This window comes from Temnothorax nylanderi, unplaced genomic scaffold, assembly GCF_030848795.1.
Source record: "Temnothorax nylanderi isolate EJ_2023f unplaced genomic scaffold, tnyl_v1.0 TNYL_tig0297_pilon, whole genome shotgun sequence".
Taxonomy (NCBI): Eukaryota; Metazoa; Arthropoda; class Insecta; order Hymenoptera; family Formicidae; genus Temnothorax; species Temnothorax nylanderi.
This window is the reverse complement of record NW_027249359.1, coordinates 212,095-235,000: the sequence shown is the minus strand read 5'-3', so window position 1 is coordinate 235,000 and position 22,906 is coordinate 212,095. Positions and strand designations below refer to the sequence as shown.

Sequence of the window (22,906 nt, the reverse complement as noted above, 5' to 3'; positions counted from 1 at the left end):
AATGTAGAACTTAAAGATAAACTCGATAAGTTAAACAGTATTGCGAGCAATGTCGAGCGAAACAGCCTGCGTATTGTTGAGTTAGAGCAGCGGTGTGAGGCTCTTTCGGATGAGATTCGAGGGCTTAGGAGCGATCGTGCTGATTCTTGTTCTGTCGCGCGCGAGACCGGGAATGAGTTGATTGTTTCGGGTGTGCCTGCCACGATATCTGTCACCCCTTCTGAGTGTGTTCGCAATGTGTTTGCGGCATTGGAAATCCCGGAATTGTCGTGCCACATTCTTAACGTTAGGACTGTTGCTCGTAAGTCTGCGCCTGCGAGGGCTTCTGACCGCCCCTTACCTACTTCAGATACTAACTCTTACATCGTCACATTAGCCTCGTCTGCGGTTCGTGAGATTGTAATATCTAAAAAACGAGCTCGGCGTGTGCTTATGCAGAAGGAGGTCTGTGATAATGGTTCGGATCGGAGTGTGCACGTGAACGAGCTGCTCCCCAAAGACACTTACGAACTGTTGCAGCAGACGAAGCGTGTCGCTAAAGACAAATCTTATGCGTATGTTTGGGTGAGGGGGGGTCGTGTACATGTCAGGCACTCGGATGGTCAGCCTGTTATTAAGATTGACTCGGCGTCTGATCTTGACAAGTTAGTTTGACGTGCTCGTTCCGATTGCTCGTTGCCATCCGTCGCTCATCGTGGCTGTGTTTCGAGGTCTACTCAGTTTTGCGTGGCTCAATTTAACGCCAATTCCCTGCGGGGACATATTGATTATATTAGACTGCATTTTGCCACTCGTTCTTATCATTTAATTTCTGTCTCTGAAACATGGCTCAATGTGAATGTCTCTGATGCGACTGTGGCCTTGGACAATTACTTCTTGGTTCGTCATGATAGAGAGGGATGGATGGGCGGTGGAGTGGCGTGTTACGTGCATAGGTCGCTTCAAGTTAAGATCTTGGCCACCTCTAATTACGTCTGTGATAATTCACCTGAATATCTCCTTATCGAGGTACGTCTACCAGATGGTGAATCGGTGCTATTTGCGTCTATTTACAGAAGGCCTAAGGGTCTACTTTTGCATGACTTTGTCGAGTCTCTAAACCGATTCTCTCATCTCTACAAAAACATTATTATTGGTGGTGACTTGAATTGCAATTTATCATCGACTAACTTCGAGGCGGATTATTTGCGTGAACTAATGTCTGGTTTATCGTTGCATATTGTTAACTCTGAGCCTACCCATCACACTGCAATTTCTGATTCTTGGCTTGACGTGCTTGTAGTGGATGATATGGACAAAATTATATCATTCACTAAATCTCAGAGTCCTTTCATTGCCGGTCATGATCTTTGGAATTGTCTACGTCACTCAGCTCTAAACTTAGACCGGTGTGCTCTATTTCTCGGCGTAACTACAGGGGAATTGTTGACTCTGAGTTCTGTGATTACCTTGTATCCATTGCTGGCGCCGTACGGTCTGAAATTGATGGTGTGTCAGAAGACACTAATGTGGACGGATTGTGTGGAGTGCTGTCTGGTGCCTTGTTGGGGGCACTTGACATCTTTGCCCCTATTCGTAACTTTGTAATCAGGAAGCCTCCTGTGCAGTGGCTAACTCCTGAATTGATTGCTCGTCTACATACTCGTGATCAGCTGTATAAGCGTGCTAAACGGGCCAATAGTCTCTTAGGTTATGCTTCCTACAGACTCTTCCGAAATCAACTCAATGCGGATATAAGGCGAGCTAAGAATGAATTTTACTATAAGTCTCTCATCGGTATTATTGACCCTGCCAAATTATGGAGACAACTTGCTCGGCTGGGGCTTGCAAAATTGTCTCTCACTTCTCCGTTACATTTCTTTTCGTCTGACCAGCTGAACTTATATTATGCGTCTGTTTCCAATGCTCAGCCTATATGCCTTCACTCTGACCTTATTTCGGCCATTGCTTCGATCACCTGTCCTTCTGATCGTCCCGAATTCGTTTTCTCTTCCATCTCACCTCGGTCAGTCTTTGAGCTTATGTCTGGGAGACCTCTTCACTCTTATGCTTCTGGCTCAGACGGCATTCCACTATATGTTTTGCGTATTGCATGGCCTATTATTTCGCCATTACTGGTGTCCTTATTTAATCGATCGTTAGACACTTCCTCGTTCCCGTCAGAGTGGAAGAAGGCATATATTCGCCCGCTTTCAAAGATTCGAGCACCACTATCGCCGTCAGATACCAGACCTATTGCGAATTTACCTGAACTGTCTAAACTACTGGAACGAATTGTCGCTTCACAGATATTAGACTACCTAAACAAATACGACATTCTGAATCCCAGACAGTCTGCGTACCGCTCAGGGTATAACACTCAATCTGCGCTTCTGCGGGTTTGCAACGATATCAAGCAGGGGATTGATGAGGGACTTATCACAATAATGATACTTTTTGATTTTAGCAAGGCATTCGATACAGTCTCCCATCTGCTACTACTTATTAAGCTCAAACAGATAGGCTTCTCTGACGCTGTCTTAAACTGGATTTTCTCCTACCTAACAGGTCGTTCTCAAGCAGTTATTGATGACGAGGGCAATCTTTCTGACTGGATATTTACTTCGTCTGGAGTCCCTCAAGGTTCCGTGCTTGGCCCTCTGTTGTTTTCTTTATATATTAATGACATTTATAAGATTTTACGTTACGCATCTCACATGATTTTTGCGGATGATGTTCAGATCTACCGCCTATGTTCACCGGCTAATATTCTTCAGGCTTTGGAATTGATTACATGTGATGCCAATGCTATCTTTGATTATGCTAATACGAATGGACTAAAGCTTAACGCTACTAAATCTAAGGTTATTATTTTTGGAAGTCAAGCTTATATTAATACCATTGATCTTAGTAGTCTACCACCTATCATTGTGAATAATACGCCCCTACCATTTGTAAATGAGGTTAGGAATTTGGGTGTCATTTTTATGTCCAATCTTTCGTGGAAGAGACATATCTCGCTGATCTCACAAAGAGTGCATTATGCGTTGAATAATTTGAAGTTCAACAAGAACTCTCTTTCTACCAATCTCAGGATTAAACTTGTCACTACCCTAATCATGCCACATATCGATTATTGTTGTCTCGTATATCATGGTTTGAGCGGCGAGTTGAATACAAAATTGCAAAGGCTCGTCAACTGTTGTATTCGTTTCATCTATGACCTTAAGCGTGACGAACACATTACACCGTATCGACGTCAGTTGAGGTGGCTTTCGGTTGAAAATAGGAGATATTACTTTCTTGGATGTCAGATCTATCGCATTCTACATATGTGTTCTCCTTCATATCTACGTGAGCTCTTTCCTCCTCCCGATCCAGCACTTAGGAGATCTGACCGACTAGCTGCTTCATCCACTCAAACGTTCCATATTCCTGCTCACAGAACTGTTGCTTTCAGAAATTCCTTCCAACTTTCTTCCATATACTTCTGGCATTCTCTTCCTGATACAATTACTTCTGCATCTTCACTTCCATCATTCAAAAGCCTACTTTTTGCGTTTTTGCTTTCGTCTGAATCGGAGTGACGGGCCTTTGTTCTTTTGTTCTTGCGTACCTCCTGCGAGTGTACTCTTCCATAATTTTAGTTCGCGTTATGTTTCTCTATTAGTTTTAAGTTGCGTTAGTTGTAAGTAGCGTTAGTTTTAAGTAGCGTTAGTTGTAAGTTGGCTTGTAATTGCCATATTGTTATTGAGAGAGAGCATGTGCTTGCGGTTACAATTTTCTTTGTATACTTTTGCCCTGTAGCCATTGCTTGGGCATAATAAATGATCAATCAATCAATCAATCTCTCCCTCTCTCTCTCTTTCTCTCTCTCTCTCTCTAAAATGCTAAATAAATTGAAAAATATTACTTTTTTATCTACTGAAGTTCAATTCCGTCGTATACAATTCTTTGAGATTCACTCAATTATTTCCTAAAAAATTGGAAAAATATCGTAACCGATTTCCAACAAGATACCGGTTCCCAAAAAGATCGGTAACGAAAAACTATACAGTTTGTAGCACTCCCCGGGAAATTCTACCCCTGTTTTATATACAATTCTTTAAAATTCGATCAATTATTTCCCGAAAAATTCGTCAAACTTCTGATACCAGTTTCCAAAAAGATCGGTAATAAAAAATTATATACTTTATAGCACTCCCCGGGAAATTCAACCCCTACTTTATGTACAATTCTTTGAGATTCGGTCATTCGGAACCGGTTTCCAAATAGATCGGTAACAAAAAATAGTACCCTTTATAGCACTCCCCGGGAAATTCTACCCCTACTTCATGTATAATTATTTGAGATTCAATCAATTATTTCCCGAAAAATTAGAAAAATTAGAAAAACCGGTTTCCAGAAAATTGGTAACAAAAAACTATACACATAGTGGCACTCAACGGAAAATTCTACCCCTATTTCATATACTTTTGGTAAAAATTCGGTTCAGGGGTTTGGGCTGGGCGTTGATAGTCAGTTTATGAGTCAGTCAGGACATCTTCCTTTATATATATAGATTACAAAGTTATACTTCAGAAAATAAATATTTGATAAAATGCGATAATGCCGTAGATTAGAAAATTGAGACGTTTCCTTAACATCTCGAGAAATACGACACCCCCTTCTCGTTATGTCAGGCACAAATATTTCTATACTACTAAGTAGCATATTCATTCTAAAACATTTTATAACGCGCAAAATTTTTATTATTTACTAAATTGAAAACTTGGTTTTCAATCGTTTTCAGTACTTAAAGGTTTCAACAATTGTAAGATAAAGATCTGCAACTTTGCAATGCAGTAGAAATCGTCTTAGGGCCATTTAGCATCCAAAGAAATAGTCAAAAAGCTACGGAAATCATTTTCTTCGACACTATAATAATCCTAAATCCTTTCTCTGGTGCAAAGTTAACCCTGTCAATGCAATCTTATACTCGAAATTAGCTCTATTTAATATTGATATCAAAAATGCCTTAAATAAAATCATAAACCCTTCGTCCCGTGACACAGGATCAAATCTTTGCTCGAGAACATGCGAGTTATCTGAGTTATAACAAATTTGGAATGGAGATGCAAAAGAGAGTGACAAAACACATGCCACATTCGATTCAATTCGAGAACCTGTAAATCCCGTTTATGCCTAAAACCGATATAAAATCCGTGTATTCTCGATGTATGTTTCTAGCTACATACGTATATGTACGTTCGACTACTCTGTAATATTTGATATTTAGACCAGCGCCTCCGCTATATCCGTAAATCTCGAAGATTGTCCATACATTTTTTGTAAACTTGTACTTGTTGCTTTGCATCAGGTATCTGGATCGTTACGTGTGTGAAGTGTGCGAGAAGTGTATCGATAAGTTTCATACACCCTTAACGAAGCGTTTGGGAAGCGTATACGAAGTGTCAATCAGTGAAGTGTGCGAGAAGTGTATTGATAAGAATTAAAGCAACTTAATCGACTGTGACTGGCAATATATAACGTCTTTCCGATATGAACATAGAAAAAACTGTGAGCCAACTCGCTTTGTCGGATTCACACAGCACTTTTTCGGATCACATCGAGACATTATTAATTTCGACCATCGCTTTTGGTCAGTTGATGTAATTTCAAAGTTGAATATTTTATTGCGAAAAAAAATATTACCCCAGCCAGGGTTTGAACCTGGAACCTCCCGTATACCGTGCGGGCGTCGTGCCAATTCGACCACTGGGGCTGTGGTAATATTCTTATCGCAATAACAACTATAAGATGGAGCACCGATTTTATCACTGGCGAAAAGAGAAGTTTATTATTCTGTTTATTATACACCGTAGACTAAAAGAATCGGTGCTCCATCTTATAGTTGTTATTGCGATAAGAATATTACCACAGCCCCAGTGGTCGAATTGGCACGACGCCCGCACGGTATACGGGAGGTTCCAGGTTCAAACCCTGGCTGGGGTAATATTTTTTTCGCAATAAAATATTCAACTTAGAAATTACATCAACTGACCAAAAGCGATGGTCGAAATTAATAATGTCTCGATGTGATCCGAAAAAGTGCTGTGTGAATCCGACAAAGCGAGTTGGCTCACAGTTTTTTCTATATTCATATCGGAAAGACGTTATATATTGCCAGTCACAGTCGATTAAATTGCTTTAATTGTTATTCTATCACTGGCGAAAAGAGAAGTTTATTATTCTGTATTGATAAGCTTCATACACTCTTTACGGAGCGTTCGGGGAGCGGAGCGTGTATGGGTATTCGAAACCGCAAAGAGTCAATAAAATGTCATTAGAGTGTCAAAGAAGCGTAAATGAAGAGATTTAACGCTTCTTTGACGCTCCGAGAAGCTTTCTATTTTTACCAGGGAACGCTTGGCGACGTCCGAAATCAACCGGGGGCAGTCTAAATCGAACCGCGTACCGCGATCTGTGCGTGAATGTTATCGCGATCTACCCGCAAGTCAGGGTACTTGAATAATCCGAAACGAGTGTAACTAAGAATCAACTTTATTAATAAAAAACCAAGTATTAAGAAATCTCGCGAGTGTTGTCCTTGTTCCCTGCGGATTGACGGATCCCGGTGCCGGCCTTGAGATCCATTTCACGGCACGGCACGACATATGCCAAATTCATCATTATTCATCCATTTGCAATTATAAAAGTTATTCAGCTTTATATAATGCCAGTAACCCCAACCAGAAAAATGTTAATGTTAGTTATATCTTTCAACTAAAGACGAGAATATTTAGACCACATATTGTTTCTGTTGCGGCCTCAATTAAGAAATAGGACTTATGATTAAGAAATAAAGTATTATAACAATGTATTAAACGCGAAAGCCCAGTCAGCAAAATTAACGAGTTGCGCGACCGACCTACATCCTACCAACCAACTCAGCAGAATCAAAGGACGAACGAGGGAATTAAAGAGAACGAGAAGAAGAAGCCAGGACAGATTGGCGTTAGAGGCAGTGACGGGCATTTCGCGCAATTAACCAAACTAAAGTTATTAAAGTATCATTTTATTCAAATCAAAGAGTGTCGTTAATTCTATCTCGCCTCCCCGTGGATTGAAGGAACCCCGGTGTCCCAATAAGGGGCACAACATTTCTATATAAGTAATTGTCTACAGTTGTACTTTATGACCATGTTGGAACATTCCCATAAACACAAAAATGTCTTTTGAGTATCACATGACGAGTCAATTCTAACGATTAGGTATTGCTCTCTAATTTAATGATTATTAAAATAAACAAATGTTTCGCTCGACAAAGTAACAACTAAATAAATTCAAACGGCCAATTTCGAGCAATTATCAGGTGTTAAAGAAAAATATTTAATACATTCAATATAGTATACAATTTCGTTAACGTTTCGCGCCTTACTTGGCCTTCCTCAGAACAATAAAAATTACAAAAACGCATATATATCTCGCATTATTCTAAGAGTACAACGAATCAACTCATTACGACGCCACAATTTGCATTAATCCGGTCTCACCAAAGCAATCGGACAGTTAGTCATATTGAAGTCAAAAGTGTCAATTATTCGTCAATCCACGCACTGAGTCGGTCGCTTCTCCCGCTGTATGTCCCTTATTCGTCCATGAAAACTCATATGGATGTAAATTCCTTGTCTCACAACCATCTTAGTGACAACTATGTTAAAAATAGAATTCACATAAGACCGAAAAGAATTTTTGATTTAAAACGAGCTTAGCCACAAATGACTCACATAAGTAGTCGATGAAACAAAGAGCCGGGGTGAATTCATTACAACGTCTCGCACAACGTGTGTTCATCGTGAGAGATAGCGGACGACTGAGACGATACCCGCATTACAAGGACACGAAAACATAAATCTTTGTTATTAACCCAACGTTCAAGATAATCGATTCAAGATGTCAAAATAAGCATCGTTTAGCAGTTCCGTGTCTTTATTTAAATTTATACCATTAATCTGCTCTTTAATATGTATCATTTCTGCGGTTAATCTCTTTTTGTAATTATGCTCAACTTCCAGAATGCGCGTATTATCCCAGTCAAACGAATGATTAAATTTAGTAGAATGTTCCGAAACAACAGAATGCTTTGAATCATCTAATCTTATATTGTTTTTATGTTCCTTTAATCTAGTTTGCAGCTGCCTTTTTGTTTGACCGACATAAGAGGCATCACAATTTTTACAACATATTTTATAAACTACGTCATTATTAGAAAAATGGGCGTTCTTATCCTTATGGACCTTAATGATGCTACTAAGATTGTTAAGAATGCGATATCCCACAGAATTTTCAGATTTATCGATTGCTGAAGCGATGATTTCGGAAGTATGCCCCAAATACGGAATAACAATAAAACTTTTTTTCTCTGCATTTTCGGAATCATCACACGTATTGTTATGCTTAATCGACTGAAGTTTCCTCAGTCTCTTGTTAATATGTAAAAAAATCAAATCAATGGGATATCCATTACCAAGCAATACTTTGATGACAAAATTTAAATTTTTATTATAAAAGCTAGGATGTGATAGCATAATTCCTCTGTCCACTAAACTATAAATTGTTCCTATTTTATGTTGAATCGGATGATTAGAAAAGAAGGACAGTAGCCTACCAGAAAACGTTTCTTTATGGAACCAATCTGTTATAATTGTGTTTCCCTTTACAATCAACATCAAATCCAAAAAGCTAAGACGGCCATTATTCTCGTATTCGATTGTAAAATTAAGTCTATCATGATAACCATTAAAGTGATCCAGAACATCTTGAACGCTATCCCTCGGAATCTTCATAATAATATCATCCACATAACGTTTATAAAACAACAAATGGATGTCCAATGCACTCAGAACACTCTCCTCCAAATCCTCCATGACAATGTCGGCCAATGTCGGGGATAAAGGGGAGCCCATTGGAGATCCAAAAGTCTGCTTATATGTGACACCATTAAACGTGAAAAAAGTGGAAGCCAAAACAAATTGGACTGCAGTAATAAATTCAGCGCGAGATAAACTTGTTTTTTCTTTTATAAACTTCCATCTCTTTTTTAAACCTTCCACGACCAACTCAGAAGGTACGTTAGTAAATAACGAAACCGCGTCCAGTGAGATTAAAATCTCCGATTTCTGCACATTTATTTTCGATAGGTCAGTACATAATTCAAAACTGTTATCGACGTGGCTCTTTGGTTTTGGTAAACTATCAGCTAAAATTTTTTGCAAAAAAGCTGCTAAATTATATAGTGCCGTGTTGACAGATGAGACTATTATTCTAAAAGGAACGTTCTTTTTGTGAATCTTTGGGAGACCATAAGCTTTTGGAAGTGTAGAATCGCTGGAATGTAAGAAAAAATATTGATTCTTAGAAATATATTCCTTCTGTAGCCACTTTTTTATCAAGGCATTTAACTCCCTTTCTATTTTTGCAGATGGATTTCTTTTGACAATTTCATATGTATTTTTGTCACTAAGTAACAATTCCATTTTTTGAATATATTCTTTTTTGTCTAAAGCTACCGTAACCTTCCCTTTATCGGCTCTTGTGAAAATAACATCCGGATTGTTTCTTTGAAATTGGCAAGCAGAGTTGTACCTCGCAATGAGACTACGTTCAATCAATGTGACGAGTGGTCTTTTTTGTAATAAGTTGGAGAATTGAGGAATCGCCACATTGCGTATTCTGATTTTATTGTCAATTTTGTATTTGCCATCATTATTTTCCAAGTCCTTGATGAACTCATGTATGGCTTTTTTCTTATTAATAGAGAACGGTAAACTAAATTTATCTCCAAGTTGTAGTAAGGATGAAACTTCAGTGGGAATGTCAATGTTGGAAAAATTCAAAAACCATTTGTCATTAATGTAATCAAGCGGATTAGTATTTCTAGTGTTCAAAAATTGGAGTGGTTTAATTGAGATATTGATATCAGAAACAGAATCAGAATGTGCAAAATTAATATAATTAATTTTCTCCCTTCCAAGATCCGCAATCCTACATGAAAACTCTATGGGCTTGATCTTTTTATAGAAATTAATTTTCTCGGATTCCAACAACCAATCAAGTTTCTTTTTATGTAATGATGTTAATTTATATTTAAAGTTATCAAACGCTCTACTATGATGCGAAATAATCGACTGCCAAATATTTGAAGGTAAACAATCATAAAGGAAACGAGAACTATACAACAACTTCCTCTTAAGGTCATCCAAGCATCTATGTAAATCAAAGATTTCAATTTTTAAAGCGTCAGTTTTGAAAGAATACACCAACCTTTCGATTCTTCGCAACGATTTATAATGTGATACTCGCAGATTGTTCTTAAACAAGTGTGTGAGATGCGATGGAAAGACATTGTTATTTCTACATAGTAATAGAAATTGTAACTTCGCTTTGTTCTTAATAATTTTGTAGTTTAAATCTATCCAATCCTTCAATGCATAAGAAGCCCGATTGCCAAAATTATGTAAAATGAATTCTAAATTAAACATATGAAACCTAAACGGACAGACATTCACACGCATTATAAGGCCAGCGTAATGGTTGTGAGACAAGGAATTTACATCCATATGAGTTTTCATGGACGAATAAGGGACATACAGCGGGAGAAGCGACCGACTCAGTGCGTGGATTGACGAATAATTGACACTTTTGACTTCAATATGACTAACTGTCCGATTGCTTTGGTGAGACCGGATTAATGCAAATTGTGGCGTCGTAATGAGTTGATTCGTTGTACTCTTAGAATAATGCGAGATATATATGCGTTTTTGTAATTTTTATTGTTCTGAGGAAGGCCAAGTAAGGCGCGAAACGTTAACGAAATTGTATACTATATTGAATGTATTAAATATTTTTCTTTAACACCTGATAATTGCTCGAAATTGGCCGTTTGAATTTATTTAGTTAATGATTATTATTTATTTATTGTATTACACAACGCTACGTTCCTAATTTTTAAACTGCACTTGAGAAAGGCTCAAATCTCGAGCCGAAACGTAATGCACATTATTTATATTTTTGCCAGTTTGTTGAGAATAAAGGTAAGATTTTGGTTTTTTAATACTGGCGGAGGAAGTTATTGTTTTATATATTACATAATGTCATTATCCATTGAATACTAAGAACCCCACTGCAGGAAGGAACGAATCCCGGTTCTTCCGGATTGTCTCCCGACAACGATCATTTCGGTAGTGAAACAACAACGACAATCACCGTTCTTCATAAATGCAAATTCTGCAATTTTTCAATATAATTTGCGGGAGGAAATATTCTTCCATTATTAGGAGAGATACATCTTTTTCTTCATACCTCGGTCGAAAGTACGTACTTTCGTCCCTAATAGCAGGGACGAAAGTTTAACATTTACTCCCTGTGAGAAGTACACGCGCGCCCTCTATAACCTTAAACCTTAACGCCCTTTAACCTTAAAAATAGTCATCAATATTGTTCTGTCGTCAGTTAATTTAATATTAAAATATTATTAAAGTCAATTCAATAATCTAGCAAAAATGAACAATATGTCATCTGATGAATCCGTAGACGAGGAAGAAGTTATACGAAATTTCGATGCAGAAGCGCGATTGATAATAAATACAGATACGTTGCCAAAGAAGTCTGTTGATCGATACAATCTTGTTTACAACACGTATAAAAAGTGGCAGATAGAACACAAAACTTCACTGTCAAACTGTGAAGAAAATAATTTGATTGTGTATTTTTACAAAATATGACAAGACTTGACTCTTCGAATGTATTTGATGCCTGCCCCCACGACCAGCAGCACTCGCTTCGCTCGTGCCGCAAATGTCGGGGGCAGGCATCAAAAACATGCTTATTAACATTTAAAGTTAAAAAAAGTAAAATTAATAACGTACTTTCGACCGGCTATGAAGAAAAATCGTATACACTACGCGGGCCAAAAGTTGAAATCTCGGTCCTGCTCGTCATGATGCCCTCGGCTTCGCCTCGGGGCATCATGACGCGCAGGGCCGAAAATTCAACTTTCGGCCCTTGTAGTGTAATATACTATTTCTCCCGTAGTGAAGATAATATATATCCATTATCAAGATATATATATGTCTTGTTAAAAAAATAAATACAAACATAGAATAATTCTCAAAAAAAGTGGCTACAAAAGAATAAATTTAATAATTGATTTTCCGGCAAGATTTAATACAATGCCGGAGATGGTTTTTATAAACAGAAAAAAAAAGTTAAAAAATAAAGTATAGGGTTTGTAATCGTATTCTTTGACGAAGACAAAATATAATTTTTCATTTTTTTTAATATTTTTTTTTCTTTTAAACCTTTTTTTCTTTTTTATTTTTTTCTACTTTTCATTCTTCTTTATTTTAAAAAGAATTATTATATCCATGTTTACTTTATTACTGCCTTTTCGTCAGTCAGATGGAATTATCATTGGTAGCGTCAATGGGAGAATATTTATTGAAAAGGATAAGATCTTTCTTATAACATATTAAATCTCGCGACTAGATTTTTATAGCTGTCATCGCCGAGTCATGCCGAAACCACTGCTTTCGGGAATCCGAGTTAATATGATTAAATAAAATCTGAGATTAATTCTGGTTCTGCAACGGGGACCTCTAATTTTCAACGGAAATATTACCAAATCAATGAGAAACAATTCCCGTCGATAAGGATAAAATCATACATACATATATCATTACCCATTGAATACTAAGAACCCCAACTGCAGGAAGGAACGAATCTCGGATCTTTCGGATTGTCTCTCGACAGCGGTCATTTCGGCAGTGAAACAACGACAATCACCATTCTTCATGAATGCAAATTATGCAATTTTTCAATATATATTCGCGAGAAGAAATATTCTTCCATTATTAGGAGAGATACATCTTTTTCTCCCGTATGTAATGAAGATATATATCCATTATCAAGATATATATCTATCTTGTTAAAAAATAAATACAAACACGGATAGAATAATTCTTAAGAAAAAAAGTAGCTACAAAAAATATATTTAATAAAACGATTTAATAATTGAGGATTTCCATACAAGAGAAATGTAAATCGACTTACATCTCTATTTTCTTTTGTTGCAAAAAAGAAGATCAGTAAACCTTAAAGTTAATACCTTATAAATTTGATTGGCAGCGAAAAGTGCGTTAAAAAAGCTCGCCAAAAGGGTTTTTCAATTTTTGTAGCTTGACTCTCATTGTCAGTTTCTTTGAGCAGTGCCTTTGAGCGGACCCTCAGTGCCTTTAAGCAGTGAACAAACATCAGCAAGATAGCGGCCGCTATAAATAACGACGATTATGATTCTCCATATGATTATGAAACAGTACATAATCAAGATTAAGATCTCACGGAACATGCTATTTATAATAGCAAATGGTGCTGAGATCATTATGGATTTGGAGAAACTTCTACTTAAAGTAGTTCGGCGCGACAAGCGCACGAAGTACTCCAAGGCTGTGCAGTTGAAATATTCCTCCAACAGCATTCAAGTATGGGAGGATTACAATGGTCTACTGCTTAAAGCATATCCTCTGAATGCTAAAAAGCTATTTCAGAGTTGGGGCACTGTAAACTGGAGCCAAATGCAATAAAAAAAAAAAAAAAAAAAACAGAAAGATGTAAGAACTGTCTTACATTCTTGCGATACGTCTCCAAAAAAAGAAAAACGCTTTTTTACGCGGACTTGACGGAAGAAGCCCATAAAGATGTTGATACAAGCGCCAATGACGACTCTGATCTTGATATTTAAATAATATTTATATTGTAATTGCTTTTTGTAATAAATTTTTATTTTAAAGTGACATAAATAATATGATTTATTTCCATTTTTTCCCCCAAAACTACTGTTGCTATAGGATGTAAGTATCATTAAATAAAATTTTTTTTTTACACTTTTTGCAATATATTAAAATATTTTTATTTATTGCAAAAATTTATAAGTTTAAGAAAAAAAACGAAACAAATTTTATAGCATGCTTTTATTTTAGTAATTTGACAGTTAATATTAAGAAGTTATTTTATTATCCTCAAAACGGAGTTTTCTTGATTTACATCCCTCTTGTATGAAAGCTCTCAATTGATTCTAAACTAACAGGATTTACAAGTGATGGTTTTTTATAAAAAACCAAAAGTTAAAAAATAAAATATACCCGTTTGTAACCACATTCTTTATTAAAGATAAACGTATTTTTTATTTTTTTTTAATATCTTTACTTTTTTCTTTTAAACTTTCTTTCTATTTTCCGTTTTTCTTTATTTAAAAAAAAATTATTATTCATTATATCCATGTTTACTTTACTATTACGGTCTTTTCATCAATGAGATAAAACTACTATTCATAGCATCAATGGAAGAATATTTATCGAAAAGAATATGATCTATTCTTATAAAAGAAAAGTACATATGAAATCTCGTGACTCGACTTTTATAGCTGTCGTCGCCGAATCATGCCGAAACCACTGCTTTCAAGAATCCGGGTTTAAATTCAATAAAACCTGGGATTAATTCTGGCTCTGCAACGGGGACCTCTAATTTTCAACGGGAATATATTTATATATATTATACAAGTTTTGTTGTGCCGCACGAGGATTAGGTCGATCGTAATGGCACTGGGGTTCGTCAATCCGCGAGGAAAAGACAACACTCCAAATTTCTTTTTAATACTTTTTAATAAAGACACTTTAATGGATACACTTGTCTTGGTTACTTCGAATACCCTGACTTGCGGGTAGGTCGCAAGTAATACACGCACGGACTCGCCAGCCCGAGCCGCCCGAGCCGCCCGAGCAGCCGAGCAACCAAGCAGCCAAGCAGCACAGCAGACAACGACCGAAAAAGCTGACACTATGCCAAGCGCTGCGTTAATGTATAAGTCCGATCCAATTTGAAATTGCGAGCGCCGAAAATAAAATTCGCGTGCGACGGAAAAGATTGCGAGCGACATTCGCGAGTGCCGAAAATAAAATCGCGAGCGCCGATAAATGTCGGACGGCGAACTGTACCGATATCGGATATATGCCCGCGGACATGGACTAATAAATCAAAATCAAAAATAAGCGAAAGTTCGCAAAGTACAAACTCTTCTTTAAGCCTGAGACAACCCGCATCTGAAAAGATGATCACAAAAGCGGGTACAAGGGGGTTTTCCCCTGACTCCCGCATCTGGGTGATACCCAACACTACTGTGATGGTTCAACTCCTAAAGAAGACAAGAGGAAAGGGCATAGCCATAGTCTTGAACAATAGAGAAAATATCCAACCTGGTACTCAGGCATTTGAAGCAGGAAGTGGGAAACGAAAGAATCAGTCGATGCGAGTGCGTTATAGTCAGTAGATACAAGTATCGCCAAGCACAAGAAATCGCATCGTAATCTCAGCACCAGTCAAAAGGAAAGTCAAAGAAAAGTGCCTACGGCCATTTCATTGTTTCTTGTCGTCTCTGCCTGGACTTGACGACCGAGGACGGCCATTGTTGGAGATTTGGATCTCCAACGAGCACGAGGCAGGGCAACAGCCCTGTCCTCGGATTGAGCATTCCGCATTACGCGGCCATTTCCCGATCATTCGATCGATGAGTTCCCGCATACTGCGGATTTCTACGCACAAGGTAACTCGACGATTTCTCTGTCTGTGCCAAGGATAATTTATTTACGTCAGATATTCGTCTGGCAAGAGCCCGCGGATGCCTGACTAAGCAGGTACTTCCGCGTGTGCCCTGCTTTAACGAAAATCACAACTTCTATAAAGCAGGGCATACACACGTGTGTATGCCCTAACGTGTGTATGCTAACTTTGTAACGGCTGAAGATGGCTCAAAACTGAGCCGAAACGTACTGATTAATCGGATTAATGTATCGAGAGGATGAATAAATCAGTTTATTGATGTTACGCACGAGGATCTGCGTTTGACCTGGATAGCCCCGTCTTTTCCTATTTTAATCTCGATAGTCCTTATATTACTTTATTTATCAATATTACATTTAAAAATATCAAATTAAATAAAATTTGAACTTTCAATGAAATAATAGTAATATAAATAAAATATTGTGAATGTTAAATTAATGAAACATATATCATTTTATCAGATCAAGTAATAGGATAATGAGCATTTACCAAGGGTTGAAGAGAGCGGCCTCCGTCCATATATCGGATAAAATCCATTTTACGCCCATATTCTTCCATTCTTTTACGCCTAGCCTCTTTTGGATCTTCATTTTTTTTTATTTCAACTCCCCCAACAGATAAGCGTGTGAAGAAACTTGAGGAGGAAGATTTCATAACCTCCGTTCTCCCTGGGTTACTGATGCCAAAGCTGCCATCAAATATAGCCAACGCAATGCGATACGCTTATCCATACCTGACTGCACGAGTGGGAAACATTACAGTGTTTCAAGCAATTGTTAACACAGGGGCGCATCTACTAGGTCTTTATTCGGTAATTATTTAGAATATGCGCCTCGTAGATATCGCGTCGATTGAAAACGGCTTTGCAATATGGTTCAATAATAATGCGAAAAATTACGTAAATTTTAATAAAAAATAATTATTTTAGTGTAAAACAAGCGTTATCCGACCTGTGCGCAATATTGGATAACTTTGCGCGTCAATAAAAAAATCAGCGTTCGTCGTACGAAAAAAATACAAGGGTTCTTTTTTATTGCAAATTTCGTCCACAACAAGATGCATACGATAAAATTCATCTCAAATAAATTCTAAGGCCTGAAAACAGCGAAAAACTAAGACTATTCCAAAAAATCAAAATTTTTTGCTTACATAGCTACAAATTAAAGAAAAAGGGTCTAAAAAATTGGTTACACCCTGAAAAGTATTCTTTGTAGTTCTCAGATGATGTGTGATTTTTTGGGAATTTTTAATTCCATTTTAAATGACGGAAAAAAATCACCGACGCAACATAAAAAAAACGATGAAATCGAAGGTTTTCGGGATCCGAGTCTCGGACTTTGACGGCGCGTACAAGCTAAATGACTGACTTGACGATTAATGTTGTTCAGATCATTATTGTAGATAATTTTACGCTCTACAAAAAAGGTACGTATAGTTAGTTACCCTATCTGGCTTAGTTTTTGAGATATTTGAGAAAAAATAAAAAAAGTCGCGTTTTTTGTTGATATTATTGTTAATAACTTTTTAATGCGCATTGCGCATGCAAAGCAAAATAAATCCCACTTACAGCACCTCAAATCAAAACGATTCATGGTGGTTGCAACCTGGGAAGATTAATTGGAAGGTTAACCGGGTTAACTTAACCCCCTAAATTAATCTAACATGACTGGCCTAATATTGTTCAGTCGGAGATCGTATCCAATGCTGCGAAACAGATGTTGCAAATAGCGTGGATTGCTATCATATTGATGTTCATAGGCGGGTTGAACGAGGACGCAGGCAAGTGCGATAGTTGCTAACGAGATTGTCACTGCTAAAAACTGAAATAATTAAGGAAACTTTTAACAGATTGTTCTCGAACAGATGTTCGATATGACAGAAATTTGTTCCCTAAATTATTTATTTAACAATTTAAAATTATTGAGAGAAAGATTATATATTTATAGGATTTACTATGGAATATTATTTTGTTGATGTAAAAATCGATTTAGAGGAAAAATACAAAAGAGAAATAAATATTTTATTGTATTAATTTCTACAGAATTTCTGTCTAACGCTGATAACATATGGCTTTATTATTAAAAAGTTCTAAATTCCAGAAGTTGAAGACTCATAAAAATATTAAATAAATGTAAAATATATATATCAGAAAAGTTTACTCACTAATCCTCGATGCGAAAACATCGTGTTGCTCTTACAGTTTCACTTGATGAGACTAACGCGATTCCTCAGTTTCACTATAAATAACCCGAAGAATCGCTGACGTTATGTTGAATTTTGCGCATTCTATGATTTCGTCAGTTTGCACATTGTGAAACCGTCCCGGGACAAAAAGTACAGACGTCATTAAAATTTTGAACTTTCTATCGCGGCATCGTTAATTTTCAAGGTAAAAGAAACGTGATAAAAGTTAAATATTAATTTTTCGTTTTAAATAATGTGACGTACGTTTGCAAATTCGAAATAGGTATAAATGTACGAAGTTTACGTGTTGGTACACACTTTGCAGGATATAGTCACGCGTATGAATGAAACAATGCGGCCATAAATGTAGAGGTATGCGCGTGAATCATCGATAGGGCAAAACCGTTGGCGGAATGGTAAGTACGGTCACCGTTTTGCTGTACACGCATCCGGTATCCGGTTCGAGCACGATGTCAGCGGTCGATGCCAATGAACCGTCATCGAATTCCGATTTCAATCGCCGCGCGCCGGTCTCTGTGCGAGTAACGTTCGCTTTTTTGCAGAATAATGTTTCAATTGCAAAACGGTATATCGACACGCATTAAAATTATTTCTTGAGATCGATCGTTGTATATAGCGAGAAAAAAACAGGTTTATATATTGTAGACAAAGAACGCATTAAAATCATTTCCTGAGATCGATCGTTGTACATATATAACGACAAAAAACAGATTTATTTAAAACTTCGAATTTTAATCAACGTTAATTTTATACCAAAGGAAATAGGTGAGGCAATCGGAGCCAAGCGCGGTAGTCAATGCGCAGACAAATTGTAATAATAAATAAATATATTAAAAACGAACGTTTCGACACTTTTTTTGTGTCATCCTCAGTTAATTTTATATACTGCAGGAATTATGTATGAATGAACCAATCGACTTCTCATGTTCAAGTAACTTTTAATTGGAAATAAAATTAATATAAGTATCAAAGAGAGAGAATCTTGTTAGAATATTTTTCAGATAAATTATTTCAAATATTTAATCAAAATTTGCTTTAATACAAAGCTGGCCCCGTAATGCAACAAACTTTCGAGGAAGTGCTATTTCGTGCATTCCATACATGCATATCATTACTGAGTTTCGTAATCGTGCGTTTTACAACAAACGGAAGTCCGCGCGCGAATCAAATTGCGTTCACCCGAATCCTGATGATCGTTTTACAGTTCTTTTGCGAGCTGGCTGTTAGGCAAATGCATGGTATTTACGACATAACGTAAGCACATGCTTTTTTTTGCCAAATAGCAAATGTAGCAATTTACATCAACCATATTTTTAGAATACATTATTAACTAGATTCATCATTTATTTAAATATCCATAATTGCATTATTCTAATCAACACTTTTTATAATCTAAATCGAAATTTTGATGCAACGTTCATAATTTGTAGCAATAAAATTGTTATTATCGTTATCGTTCATCTTTCATTTATATGAAAGCTTTAGCTGGTTTAGAAGAACTAGCTTAAAATATATGAGTGTATTACGGGATATTTTCCGAGTAATAACTATTTCGTCATTCTCTGCTTTAACAAAAGTACTTCAATTTATCAACAATTTACTGCTTTAAATGTTGTGTTTTGATAAAGCAGCAACTTTCACGCAATACGAGATATTCTCTACTTAAAAAAAAAGACGTAATATTAGTCGTTTATGCCTCTCAATACTTAAAATAAGTGGTATATTTTCCAAACTTTTTTTGTTAATAACTTTTTAACGAATAACGAGCGACGGCTTAAACCTTCCGAAGGTCACTCAGGAGGGTGACCTTGACAACATATGTCAAGGTCAAGGTCATCGGAGGGTGGTCCCTATTACTGCATAATTACCAAATTTATAAGTTTTAGGGAAAAAAAACGAAACAAATTTTATAGCATTCTTTTATTTTAGTAATTTGACAGTTAATATATATAAAGAAGTTATTTTATTATCCTCAAAACGGTGTTTTCTTGATTTACATCCCTCTTGTATGAAAGCTCTCAATTGATTCTAAACTAACAGGATTTACAAGGCTCAAAGTGATGGTTTTTTATCAAAAACCAATAGTTAAAAAATAAAATATACCCGTTTGTAACCACATTCTTTATTAAAGATAAACGTATTTTTTATTTTTTTTAATATCTTTACGTTTTTTTAAACTTTCTTTCTATTTTCCGGCTTTATTTAAAAAAAAAATTATTTATTATATCCATGTTTACTTTACTATTACGGTCTTTTCATCGATGAGATAAAACTAATTGATAGCATCAATGGGAGAATATTTATCGAAAAGAATATGATCTATTTTTATAAAAGAAAAGTACATATGAAATCTCGTGACTCGACTTAAAGCTGTCGTCGCCGAATCATGCCGAAACTACTGCTTTCAAGAATCCGGGTTTAAATTCAATAAAACCTGGAATTAATTCTGGCTCTGCAACAGGGACCTCTAATTTTCAACGGACATATATATATTATACCAGTTTTGTTGTGCCGCACGAAGATCAGGTCGGTCGTAACGGCACTGGGGTCCGTCAATGCGCGAGGAAAGGACAACACTCCATATTTCTTTTTAATACTTTTTAATAAAGACACTTTAATGGATACACTTGTCTTGGTTACTTCGAATACCCTGACTTGCGGGTAGGTCGCGAGTAATACACGCACGGACTCGCCAGCCCGAGCCGCTCGAGCAGCCGAGCAACCAAGCAGCCAAGCACAGCGGCCAACGACCGAGAAAGCTGACACCATGCGAAGCGCTGCGTTAATGTATGTCCGATCCAATTTGAAATTGCGAGCGCCGGAAATAAAATTCGCGAGCAACGGAAAAGATTGCGAGCGACATTCGCGAGTGTCGAAAATAAAATCGCGGGCGCCGATAAATGTCGGACGGCGTACCGATATCGGATATACGCCCGCGGACATGGACCAACAAATCAAAATCAAAGATGAGCGAAAGTTCGCAAAGTACAAGCTCCTCTCTAAGCCTGAGACAACCCGCATCTGAAGAGATGATCACTAAAGCGGGTGCAAGCTATGAACCCCCTGACCACATGGATGCGGAGAACCTCCCATTACCATCAGGAGGAGACATAGGACTCTACCTCAGAAAGACAACGATGAGGATCCAGACAGACCAAAGGCAAGGAAAAGACCCCGTCACATGCCTCAACCTACTCAAAAGATAATGGAACAACCAAAAAGAACCACACGACAGGATGACATACTAACTCTCCTCCGTAAAATAAAAGACATAATGACTGATCTATCCATAAAGGTGCCTTTTCATGCTGACGCTCGACGCTCTATTTCAGCGTCAGAAGACATCACATGACCAAAAATATCTCAGCGGAATGAAAAGACATTTCAGCGTCAAAGTCAGTGAGTGTTGGTGAGTGTGAAGGTTATAAAAATGTCACTTACTAAACATCAGATTTGATTAAACCAATGCAATGAAATAATCAGAAAACATGAAATGAAAAAAAAAATACTAATAGCATTTTTGATTAACGAAATAAAGAAAAAGAAAAAAAGAAATTGCAAAAAACGTTATTGGGTGGAACCCATATTTAGAAAACGAAAATTGCATGGAAAGGGTCAATCGGGTGTTGAAGACCACGATAGTAGCTTTCACATCGAGAAAGATCATAAGGAGTGGGATCTTCATTTGCCACATTTTCGTTTTGCGTACCACACCGCATTCCACTCGTCGTTAGGCACCTCTCCCGCCTTTTTGAATTTCGGGCGCGAGTTATCGCCGCCCGGGTCATTGCGCGATCAGGGGAATAAGGATGCCGGTGGAGGCGCGAAATCCCAAAGAATGGTCGCAACGTATGAAGAAGTTGCGGGCCATCAGGGAGTGGGTGGCGGAAAACCTCGACCAGGCAAACCAAAAGCAGGCTGCGCATTACAATTTGCGCAGGAGACCGCGTAAGTTTCGTGTCGGTGATTTAGTGTTGCGGCGACAGCATGTGTTATCTTCCGCCGCGCAGGGCGTGGCTGGCAAGTTGGCACCAAAATTTCAGGGACCGCTCCGAGTAAAACGAGTGATCTCTCCGGCAGTTTACGAGCTGGTTCGGCCGGACGGATCACCCGCGGGTAAAGTTCACGTGCAGGACCTTAAACCCTACCACCCTCCTGGTTACAATGTCTAGAGATACCTGGTTGAGAAGCTCCCGAACGATGCCTCCGAGCCTCATGAGACGCCTGTTGAAGCAATTCTGGCTGCGACACCGGGAGTCGGGTCCTTAGTCGAAGGCGGGGGGAGTATATTTTTACCCGTGACGCGACCACACAGGCCCGTCCGGGGACCGCCACCACAGCCACCCGGGAGAATATTTACACCGGGGACGCGGCCACGCAGGCCCACCCGGAGACCACCGACGCCGCCATCCAGCAGAGCGTGCGCACTGAAGACGCGGCCGCGGGATAAGGCCAATGAACTGGATTAAAGTTCACCCGCTAACAGGAAACGTGAGCTCGGATTAGACCGTCGTGAGACCGATTAGTTTTACCCTACCCGAGAAAAATTCAAACTATATTGCTTCCTAATTATTTAATAATTACGAGTTAATATCCCAATAGAATCCCAATAGAATCACAATAATATCTGAAAAAAAATTACGAGCTGAAAAAATGTAGAGTAAGGTTGTATGTTCTCGTTACAGGGCTCGCGTACCAACGAACCGTAATTCACGATTATAATATTGTAATATTAGGATAGGCGGGATAGGCACCCACGTGCCAGGGCGCCCTTCCTCCTCGTATGGGGGCGGGGGCGACAAGGGTCCCGCACAGAGATGCTAGATTCAAGCCGCTTACAGCATACGCACACAAGCGAGCAGCCGTGTACATGTGCGCTCGGCGTTCGGCCGGCTTCGGAGTGCGCTCGGCCGGCTTCGGGCGCCGTCGCCGGCCGCCGCACCGCGAGAATCATGTGTATATTAGATCTCGCCGCTTATATGTCCCTTTTCGTACTTAAAAATAAAATGGAAATATATTTTATACATAAAAGATATTAAGTTAAAGAAATGAAGAACAGAAAGGAATA

General features: G+C 37.9%; 1 protein-coding gene across 1 annotated transcript; it reads right to left on the bottom strand.

Moving 5' to 3' along the window:
• Positions 1-7,062: 7,062 nt before the first annotated feature.
• Positions 7,063-9,492, bottom strand: LOC139780775 (uncharacterized). Its single transcript, XM_071719492.1, has 2 exons — positions 7,749-9,492; positions 7,063-7,672 (listed from the first exon to the last, which is right to left on the bottom strand). The coding sequence occupies exon 1, from the start codon at positions 8,925-8,927 to the stop codon at positions 7,896-7,898; it is 1,032 nt and encodes a 343-aa protein (XP_071575593.1). The 5' UTR covers positions 8,928-9,492; the 3' UTR covers positions 7,063-7,672; positions 7,749-7,895.
• Between the last annotated feature and the right edge of the window lie 13,414 nt (positions 9,493-22,906).

Excerpts from the sequence above, each read along its gene's own strand:
- LOC139780775 (XM_071719492.1), bottom strand. The coding sequence starts at position 8,927 with ATGGGCTCCCCTTTATCCCCGACATTGGCCGACATTGTCATGGAGGAT.